General features: G+C 34.8%; 1 protein-coding gene across 1 annotated transcript; it reads right to left on the bottom strand.

Moving 5' to 3' along the window:
• Positions 1-1,323: 1,323 nt before the first annotated feature.
• LOC127878014 (uncharacterized) lies at positions 1,324-5,503 on the bottom strand. Its single transcript, XM_052424386.1, has 2 exons — positions 4,790-5,503; positions 1,324-2,482 (listed from the first exon to the last, which is right to left on the bottom strand). Exons 1-2 carry the CDS (start codon positions 4,812-4,814, stop codon positions 2,115-2,117), a joined length of 393 nt encoding a protein of 130 aa, XP_052280346.1. The 5' UTR covers positions 4,815-5,503; the 3' UTR covers positions 1,324-2,114.
• Positions 5,504-11,850: the final 6,347 nt, after the last annotated feature.

Genomic DNA, 11,850 nt, shown 5'->3' with positions numbered 1-11,850 from the left:
AGTAACCGCCAGTTGCCAGCCCCGAGACATCGGTTTGGGTATTCTCGAGTTGTGTCAGTTTGTGAGAGCAAGAGGTGTCGCCACCGTTGTGGTGGCTGGCATTTGTAGGCGGTGGGTGTTCCGGGACCCCGCACTCACGACAGACCAGTTTGCTAGGATTGGAAGTGCTATCGCGAAATATGTATTGCGCTACTTTCCTGTGTCGTCCATGGTGTATGTGTGTGATAGGGACGTTCACTGGTTGTGGGACGGTGTTCATCTGAGATAATTCTAGCCACATTACACAGTCATTTTAATGCTGACAAGGCTGTATCAGTTCACTTTCCAGACTTCAAACTGTGATGTTCATCGTCCAATCGGTTACGCGAATGCTTATGAGGGCGGGGTTAACTATCGACCATTATTTTTGATTGGGTCATCCCGCTAAGAAATTTCGTACCGAGTAAAGTCGAGATATAGAGCGAATATTACTATGAAATAAACGCCAGTAACTTTTTTGCTAATATGGCTGGAAAGTGGGCGGAATTTAAAAAATAATACAAGTTATTAAAGGATATAAAAACGTCGAAAAATACCGGCCGCGGCATAGACGTCGCAATCTTGATAATCACGTGATCACCCCCTCTGCCTATGACTCATAATAAATACGATAAATTAATTGCAAGTGGTAAACAATTAATTACTTATAGCGAGTAAGTTGTGCAAATTGTTATTACAATTATGCGATAACAATTTAATTCCAGTACATGTATATTTCATCATGTCCATTGATTGAACTGATTCACCTCGTTTTTCTGACATTTATTCGACACGTAATGCGCTATAACAAATTTTCGTTGAATTGATTACGCACACTTCTAAATGTTTCGTCCGATAATCGATACTTAGAAGTACTGATGATGGCAACCGGCTGTAATCCTCGTGGACAACGTGAATTTCATGCATAATTCCGTCGAAACATTTATTCGACTCGTACTGTGTTTTAACAAATGATCATTGAATTCATAACGCAACTGTTAATATTTGTTGAAATCTCAAATAGGAATAATTTATTTTGTAATTCGAAACCCATTCCCGTAAGTCGATGTTAACGCGTTTTTATCCGAAACACACTTCCGCAACGTTAAAATATTCTTGCTTCAAATAAGCAGTGCAAATTTATTTTGTGTCCAATCTGTTTCTCAATTAAAAAGAGCGCGAAAATTATGCAGCATGTACAACGTCGCGTCAAGCGTGCGTGTATTGAGCGTTTTAACAAGCACACAACACGTCAGGGGATTGACGCATGTTCAGAGGCAATATTTCATCAAATCAAATCAAATAGTCACTTAAAATGTATTTGATACTATAGAAAAATGGCAAGGTTTGTGTTAAAGAAATAGTTGAGAGCTTTTATCGTAAATATTTACCATAAAGTGATCTATAAAAACGGAATAAACGGGATTATCGGGTAATAAATAGAAACGTGACAAGTAGTAAGGATACAGTAATAGAGTCGGGTTGAAACGGATGTATTGGGGAATCGTTCGAGTCGGGATTTTACTATCTGTGCGGGAAAGTTTTAAAGCGAATAAATAATATAAAAATATATTTATTTTTTAATGACTGGGGGATTTTCTTGAAGAGTCATAGCGCACCAAATGACGTCTTTTGACGCTGTTTTTCTTTGAGTTATAACGCACCACAGAACGTGAATTGACACGTTAAATTAAAAAAAGATCAACGTCGGGAGGGACCACCCCTCCCGAACCGCCCCTATCAGCCCCGGGGCGCCTGACAAAAATCCTGTGGAAAGCACTGGTATTATTGATTGTTTAGAGTTTGGAAACTACATTACACAAGTGTTAACCTCACTGATAAAGCATGAAGTTCACATGAAGCAAGTCCGAAGGTCCACTTTCAAGGTCACAATTTCAGGTTTAAAGTCAAAACCATCATTTGGCGTGTACAAACACAGACACACTGGGCCATGGTTGCATTTTAAAATTTGGGTTCCATGTTACTTGACAGGACTCATGTCTTGTTCATAAGGAGGAGCCTCGTCATTAAACAATATTTACAATTCTATAAAGACCACTGTTATATTTACAATAAAACACAAACAGCTGTCAATGTCATAGTGAAAAGTTCCCGGATGTTGGCGAATTACTGCCGCTGTTTCGCGTCACGGGGCTAGGCGTCCATGCCGAACTACACCGTATCGACGTGGGCGTCTCCGTCAACTGAATATATGACGTCATTTCCGACGCGGAGAAGCTGTCGCACGACTGGCCGCGTCTGACCGCTGACCCTCCGCTGATCCCCTTCCGGCGGATGTTGAGTTTTTGCTTCAGGTGCATAGCCTTGGCGTCTCTCCAGCGACTTATCTCTTTGAGGACGATTGCGACAATGCCGGCGATGAAGGCGAGTCCTAATGCGCAGCTTAGGGCCAACAGGATGTAATTCACGAAGCTCAACTCAACACTTTTCACGATTACTTGAACTACAATTGAGTAATTAACCCATTTATGCCTAGTGGACTCTCCCATCCTTCTAAATTTGATCAATGTATTTACAAAATCATGGATGTCTAGTATATTTATTTCTATATTTAGAAATTTCTAACATAAATTCCTTTAAGCAAACAGCGCAGACCCTGATGAGACGCCACATCATACGGCGTCTCATCTGGGTCTATGCTATTTGCAAAGGCTGCAAAGGCCTTTTTTTCTAGACGCTATACATAAATGGGTTAAATAAGGTGAATTAAAAAATAAATAGTCATTGATTAAATCATTTAGAAAATATAATTACCGTAAATACTCTATGTTTTCGGACACTCTAAGTTTTCGGACACCCCTTTTTCAGCAAAAATAATTATTTTCCGTTACTCTTAATTTTCGGACACACGAGTTTTCGTCCATAATTAATGTCTCCAAGTTTTCGGACAGTGTATTTTACAGCGCTATTTTACTAAATTTCGGTCCTGTTTTCGATATCTAATTACACTTCGATCATGGGGTTTTACAACCAGATTAACATCATCAAACATGGCAGGTGCATGCCTGAGGGCAACGGACCATAACATTTGCGTATTTGGGTAAATAACCTTGTAAACCGGTATTAAACATTGGTTTCGCCCGATAGCATAAGCGTTATGACAATTACCAGGGGTAGTGTCAATTAACAGTTCAATTATCTACCGCAATGTTACAACCCCTTCTTAGTAAAAAAACTTTGACAAATACTAAACGCTTCAAAGTGTGATGCACCCTATTGTATGTTTTACGAACAATGGAAGGTATTAGACAACAACTATCGGAAATGAACAAACGAAGAATTCATAGTTTGCTTTTTTAATTGCGTTAATTACAGGTTCATACTAGCGAGTATCGGTACATCACATGCTCATTTCTGAACTCGTTGGTCAAAGTACAACCTTGTAGTAACTTTCTGTTAAATAAATTAAGCATTTAAAATTATTTAAAATGCAGTGCAAACATATATAACTGTAATTTTTACTATACGGCATGGTATTTTACAAGCGCGTTCTATTACCGGTAGTCGTTGATACAATTGACGCTATTTTCGGACACTTCAATTTTCGACTCTAAGTTTTCGGACACCTTTATTTTGTGAATATTTTTCGTATCTAAGTTTTCGGACAAGAAAATTTTTAATTATTTTTAAGTGTCCGAAAACATAGAGTAATTACGGTAGTACTCTTTACTATATTCTAATTATATATTTAAAGTACCGTTATTGAATTCATAGCAGTTAAAATTTAATGCTTAAACAAGTAATAACATCATACATCATTGTAAAAAGTATATCATTTAAAAAGCAAATTATAGTTAAACTAAAAAGCTCCAGTTTTAGACAAATATTCGAAAGTAACGTATTATGCATTTTTCCAAGCATCGCTGTTAACTGGACGCAAATCTTAATGACTTAACGTTCAATAGTCTGACAGACATATTTCGAAATGCTTTCTCCTATGACAGCAAATATTTGCTAATGATCAAGATCAAATATAAAGCATTGATTTGATATGGCCATCTATCCGTCTGTGGCAATGAGTATAGTATGTCTTCATAAGCTGTTAGGTAAGCCGTACATTTTTGTTTGAACGTAAATAAAAATTCAAGCATTTGTGTGGCATACGGCGATAATGGATTCTCCTTCATGGTTCCAATAATAATTAGGTTTAAATATTTAGTAGATGAAATACCCGAACACCTAACGTAGAATGGTCTTGCAATTACAGAGATGTTATGGCGATAGTGTTGCCCGAATGTGACATTAACTATCTAGTTATTCAGTGTGTGAATATTTACGAAATAAATCCATTTCTCTCCAACAAGTACGCAGCCAAATGAGAATTCGTAAATATCTTGCTTAGCCTAGTTAAAGGACAAAAACCTCAATACTTAATGAACATGAAAATGAACTTCTGTCAGTTTCAAACTAATATATTAATTACCCGGTATAGCATATAATTAATATGGGGAATTCATATTCACATTCGTATTAAGTATAGCCGAGATTCGTTTCCATAAACAATGTATACAAAACTTCAGTAAGTTTTTCGTACACAATTGAAAATAATATTCACGTGCATTGTATCGAACTGATTATTCATGAATACCATTTCGCTCCTTTACGCGAACATCAAATATGGTATGGTTCGCGAAGACAATTTCTGCTTTTGATTTATACTATAAAACGCAATTTCGTTTATCTTTTTTCTATATTGTGACATCTTCCGAGCTAACTTTTGTAGATTGTAAGGAAACTTAAATTGACGTACCTGCGTTGGTTGTTGTTGTTTCCATGTTGAACTATCCTCCATTTTAAGAACGATAATAAATGCAGTGTATGTGAAGTTTTAACCTTTCGAAGGATATAATATGACGGGTGAATCTCTGATGTATATATTGAAGCAATTATTTCACAAACTATAAGTCACAAACTCGTAATCCTAAAAAAAACTTATCAACTCCCTGACAAGTCTATCAATAAAACACGAATTATTCACATTATTTTGTAAGCATTTAATCCTCACACTATGTGAATATTAACTGTATTCCAGTTATTCCTTTGTAAAAAACAACAACATACGAATCAAACTGTTTTCGCAGAGTTTAATATCAGAAAATAAGTTATACACCTCACTCATTTTGTTCACATTTGAATTCACAACAGATATACAGATGTATCGCATTGAAATTATGTAAACGATGCCGTAATTCCCTTTCACGCAGTTTCAATAGCATAGTGAGTATTACAATAACATATCTCCAATAATTCCTCGAATGTTTACACTCGAAACTATGGTCCCGTTCGCAAACCACAACTAACATCGGAAAATAAAATCATTAAATCATATCGCGGCGTATAAATTTATTTTCCTGCCTTAATCAATCCCTCGACAATGACTGGGTATTGTCGTGAAATCATCATTTCGTTTAACGCGAGGACAAAATATTGACAAACTACTTAACAAGATTCATTCAAGCGAATGGCTTGAGCCTGAACACCATTCCGTTGGGTGTCAACAATTAGGTGTTTTTAGTTTGTTTTCAAAAGCATATGGATTTTGATTTGTGAACGAATTGATCTATCCAATGGACAGTTCTAAAATGGGAGTGCATACCAGAGTAACTCTTCTTGTATGAAACTTATTTATTTATTAATTTCGTTCTACACATTATACACGAGATGTCCTTTATCTACAAATGAACCTTTTAATTTTTTAAAGGCGAGATAATCCTTTTATTACGCCCAGAACACTGTTCTAGTCATTTTAATGATGCGTTTCATTATGCTTATTATTTTGCGATTTAACTTAACAACATATCGCTTCCTTGGTGCAAAAGGTACTATGTGACATTGAAATTAGAAGGAACATGGTACCTTTTTGCACCAATGTGGTGAATATTCCCACTTCGCACTTTAACGTCACGGAGGTACGCCTGTCTTTTGTTTCTCGACAATCTTAACCCATTTAAGCATAGTGGACTCTCCCACCCTTCTAAATTGGATCAATTTATTTTCAAAATTAAGGATGTCTAGTATATTTATTTCTTAATTCAGAATATTTCTTACAATAAATTCCTTTAAGCAAACAGCGCAGACCCCGACGAGACGCCTCATCATGCGGCGTCTCATCTGGGTCTACGCTGTTTGCCAAGGCCTTTTTTCTAGACGCTAGGCATAAATAGTTATCTTCAGTGGGAGAAACATCAAGTGAATTGGCAGCTCTAAGCCATATGGGAAATATTTTGAAATTTAAAAGGATGTGTATTGAAAACTTAAACGGTTGTGAAAATCAAATAAACATTAATTTCAGATTAAATCGCCGCATGCGAAACGGATAGGAATTTGACACGTGTTATAATAAAAATCAACAGTGTCTTTCAAATTCTTTGTTAGCGTTAAAATGAAATAAATCATGTTTATCGTTAAGATCTAATCGTTGAATTGATTTCTCCGTTTGCATTCGATAGCAAAGTGGTATCATTGAAATATGCCATTTAACGCAATAAATGTTGAAATGTTGAAACCTAAGATTCGTTTATAAAATTATCACGATAATAATTGCATAAGTTAAACATCATGATCGTTTTAAATAATTATACCATTTTACAACAAAAGAGCTATAAATACCACGCATCTCTTTAGATATCGGGGATAAGCCTTAAAAATCATACGGCATACCTTTTCGATACAATTAATCAAAAAACATTACGACAACGTGCAATCATCGTGCACATTCTTATACCTTACCCAAAAAATAAGCACAAAACAATGAAATATAATAAAAATGTGTCGTTTTTTTTGTCATTTTAAAATCATTTATTCTGACGTGGTGACCTCGTTTATGCCAATCCAAAACTCCGACATGCTAGTTTTAATGTGAATTGGACATGATCAGCTCATGAAACCATTAGTAATGAATTTAAATACAAATAATCCACAGTAAAGTGCTTTTGTTTTATTATGGAATTCGCGTTTCAGCCAGGTGCATGCTTCGTGTAGAGAGAGTGTATCTATTTATAACGCATATATTGATATTATAATTAAAAAAATATGTATGCGACTGTCTTATTTGTATGAATGTATTGAGATCACAAATGGTTCTTATTATGGTTTCCGTAAATGCAATATTATTTTTATTTGAAAACAATCTATTATTTCTAACTTGTCTATCCCAGCTTTGGTTCTTAATTGGACTTCTTAATGACGCAGGTTGTTGACACAATAACTAAGGACGTCACGATACGACATACACAAAGCAACATCGATATGAATAACGCCACTTAGATCATTCGTACTAGGATTATTCCTCGAAATGAATTGCTAGATTTCCGTTGCTGGGATAAATGTTTTGATATAAATGGAATATCGATAGATAGAAGTGATGGGCGCACAATTAATTGGAAATTTCTCATGTATCCGCTGTAAATATCCATTAAACACATTGATTTATTTAAAACATTATTATAACAGAAAGGTGCATTCCTTTGTTGATGTTCTTGCAGACAAATCTGTTATGAGAGTTAATGCTATACATACAGGTGATCCGAATTTCTACATCGGTATGAGCATAATTATGCATTTGTGCTTTGCATTTTAAGATAAGCATTAGTTAAATCCAACGTCGGTTGACGTGAGAAAATATAATTCTTTCTGTCGAAAAATGTAGTCCAAAGTCAATATTGTCTTAAAAATATTTTATTACAAGTGCAGAGATTGAGCGATCAAACTATAAATACGTGTTTTTGAGAAGAGATATAACTCTTAAACGTATAACTTGTAATAAAATAGAGTTATGTCCCCTGCGTTCGTAAAGGTCGTTCAGTATTATAACGCAATTCTAACGATCCATTAAGCCGTCTTTTGTTTGTGGCCACTAATTTAACGCTTCATGTCACTATCACAGATTTGTTAAATTCTTTTGTTTCACAATTGACTGGTACATGTACATTTAGGCAAACATTTCATGTGTATAAATCAATTCCTAAATTGAAAAAAGAACGTTTGATTTTTCATGTTAATACGCAAGATAAGCACTTTAAATAGCGAGTGTCTTCACGGCATTTGCATATTCTATACAAAATAAAAACTCAACATAAGGGTGCAAAAAAGATCAGTTGCTATCTGCAATATGGGTAAAAAACGACTAATTGAGATACTGACTGTTAATACAGATGACAAGCTTGAACAAAATGGTGCGCTTAGAAATGTGGCTGTTAAGGACGCATGGCAACGACTGCGCCAGAAGATAGATGTTGTAAGTACAATTTGTGTGCACCGTGTAGAGTGTGTGGCTGTTATATGTTTCACATTAAATGTGCCGGAACATGAACATCTTAATTTTAATTTGATAGCGTTATTTGACTTGTTTTCGTGTTGGTTTCTTATGTAATCAATATGAATATCAGATACCTCGCTTTTTAAATATGGCTTAAATTCTTTTTATTTATCGCTACAAAATAATTTCATTCTGAAACGTCAATAAAATGTTAACTATTATATTCCAAATTCTAACTAAAAACTGAGATTTATATAAAATGACTTCGCTATATTGTATTTACAAGAATCACCCTTATAATACTTAATACGCCGTATAAGACGTACATTCTTATGCTGATATCTTTACAGGGAGAGTGGAAGGCATTTCGGAGTTAATAGTATCACTGTTACAATACTCTTATCACCGTATAATAATTTAAAACCCTTCTGCTGCTATCCCTACAGAATGAGTGGAAGGAAGCTGACAAGGTGCTTCAGGAGTTGTCATGGAATCTCCAGAAGATCAACCTCTTCAAGGCCGTGTCCTCGGTCCTAGGGAAACTCAAAGCCGCGGTAAGTCTCACCATGTCCTTCATGTCCAACAGTAACGTCATCACCACGAAGTTTTAATAAACGGTTGTTACATTGAAGCGTGAAGTGAAGATATTACCTTTTTTTTTCAAATGAATTATAATATTGACTATAACACTAAATGAAGGTTAAGAAGACGTGGTATCAACGAAATTTGTTGTTTCTTTTTACAATTGTTGAATATTTTGTATGTGAAGTCAAAAATACAGGTATGCATAATTAAAGATGTACATTGTTTTGGTATTTCAACAAAAACGAGTAAACGTGTTGGTATCGGCGTAAACTTGGCCATCATAAAATTTTTTGAAGTAAATTATATTTGATTTGTGGGACCAGATTAATTTAATTTATTATATTATTTTCATTCCTCGTTCATATTCACGTTTTGGATTTAGAAAATTAAAAACGGACATAAAGGTCGTAAATACTTGCTTTCAAGAACTACTGTATATGTCGCGATGGAAAAATGTAACATCATGTTAAAATCAGATATGTATGTTTACAGGAATATCTGAAAATCATTACTTGAATAATTAATGTGTTTAACATACACCATGATTACGTGTGACTTTTAATTGATTCTTAACGCAGAATACAAAAAATTAAATCATGTTAAATTTAAGTTTGAATACGCTACAAAGCATATTACTGATTTATGACTAAACATGATGTTCCTCCTATGACAAATTCTATTTCACTAAATTTTCCCATTGCACTATACCACCAACTGCAGACCTAACCAAATATTGTTTTAGTTTCAAAACCCAGATCAATTCGTCGAAGAAAACGATTATTCTTCTTCTGGTACACCCACCCCAAGAGACAAGGAGCAAACCACTCAGTTGCTTCACATGAACAGGTAAATAAAGTCTCATTTAAAAATATGCAACGTTTTTGACACTCACATTTTTACTCATATGCAACTTAGTACAAACAGTAATATATATAACTCTATCCTGTTCCTAGCGATATGACGCGAGCAAAAGATGATATGGATATCATAAGAGCATGTCTGGAAACTGTAAAAACTAAACTGGAGAAAGAAAACACAGTGCCTGAAAATATCGACACTCCTGTCGGAGCTTCCATGGATGTCCAGAGCTGCTTCCAGGCCATTGTTTCCATGTGTGAGCGGTGTCATAAAAATGGCAGGTGTGGAAACGGGAAAATGTGTTGCTTTTGTGTTTTCTTTTGCTTATATGAAATGGTAATATGACTTAACAAATGCTATTCAATTGCATGACTTGAATGTCTGAGACTATAAAAATGTGGTAAAAATATTAAACATTTTTATAGTGTGAATATATTATGCAATCACAAGTGAATGATGTTTTTATTTAGAGATATCGAACAACTGAAAAGGAAGATAGAAGCATATGAAGCCAAAAACAAAGAATTAGAAAAGGAAACAAGCGAAAAGCAGGAACAAATTGATCGGTAACACGTATGCATTTAACTGTGAAAAAGACTGTATGCTTAGATATGTTACACATGCGAGAAAACAAGTTTAGTATTGTAACGTTAGGGCATAGCGTTGTCGTTTTGAAACTCCTTATATTGATTAACTTATAACACATAACGAACAAAATTGTATCTAAAATTGAATGTGTGATGCTCTTTTCTTTTTCAGTTTTTTACATCACTACACATTGAGAACAAATATATATTTTCTATCCATCTGTTGGTTTTGTTTCTCAATTTTTGAAATTACTACACAAACGTACATTTAATTAACATAAGTTGATTTTTTTTGCATTTTGTCGAAAGACTGACAGCTGCAATCGACACACTGGAAAAGAAGCATTCTGAGAAGAAGGAAGAAAAACTCGACAATATGAAGGAGCAAATGAAGATGAAGAACCTGGAAAAGCAGGTCAATCTAAAAGTGGCAGAGGTAGTAAAGCTGCAAGAGGAAAACAACACGATGAAACATAGGTATGTTAACTTAAACATCACGGCCAGACAATGCTGGCTAAAATGAAGGAACGTTGACAGGAAATTTTAATGTTTAATATATATGTTGACGTTTAGTCCGCGAACAGTTAACACACTTCAACATTATTCGGTGATATTATCTATACTATATCATACACATTTCGATAGAGGTCTCTTTTTTTAATATAACCGCCCTATCGCATTTTCTTTTATGTTGACAGGTTAAACGAGCTGATGGAGAAGAAAGGATCAGAAATGGCGGACATGTATAATACTTTTCCTCCGAGGAAAATAGCGGATCAATTTAAAGACTTATATGCGTCTTTGAGAAATGACGCATTTCAGTTTTATATATCGTCTCTAAATATGGCCGACCAGGTAGCAGCTGCGAGAACAATGGACATTGTTCGTGTAAGCCCCCATTATGTCATTAGTAAGACCGATTTAAATCATCGAAATGACTCTCATTGCCTGTTCTCGGGTTTAATTATGACTGTCAATTTTGTGTGTGATGTTGTTTTGAAGCAATAAATAACTATTTTCTGTTGGTTCATCTTTGATTTCATTAATGGTGCTGATATGTGAATAATTTACACGAAACAGAAGCGACAATTTTCATTTGATAACTTGTATTTGTAATAGTCTGGATTATAACGGGATGAATACACTGAAGATAAAACAAAATAAATATATTTACCGGTTCTCATGTTTTTCGTTTCAGGATGCCTACGCATTTTGCGAGGAAGCCAGCTTATATCAACATGGCAGCGTAATATGTGGACTTGTGAATCCTTGCGAAATATTCAATGTGCATCAGGTAATGTTATACAAAATTTGGAATCGTTCTGGTATTAGTAGATTTAATGACATGTACTGTTTTATTTTGTGGAAAATTATTGGTTTTCGTTAATTATTATTACTTGGTGCATAATGTAGAATTTCCTATGAAGTGTCACATTGTCATCTCTTGTTGTAGAGTGGTTACAAGGTGGACGAAGTGGACTCGAAGCAAATAAGCAATATAAGAAAACAAACGAGCAAGTACTC

Source organism: Dreissena polymorpha, chromosome 4, assembly GCF_020536995.1.
Source record: "Dreissena polymorpha isolate Duluth1 chromosome 4, UMN_Dpol_1.0, whole genome shotgun sequence".
NCBI classification, from domain to species: domain Eukaryota; kingdom Metazoa; phylum Mollusca; class Bivalvia; order Myida; family Dreissenidae; genus Dreissena; species Dreissena polymorpha.
Note: the sequence above shows the minus strand (reverse complement) of the source record. Positions and strands in the feature narration are given on the sequence as shown.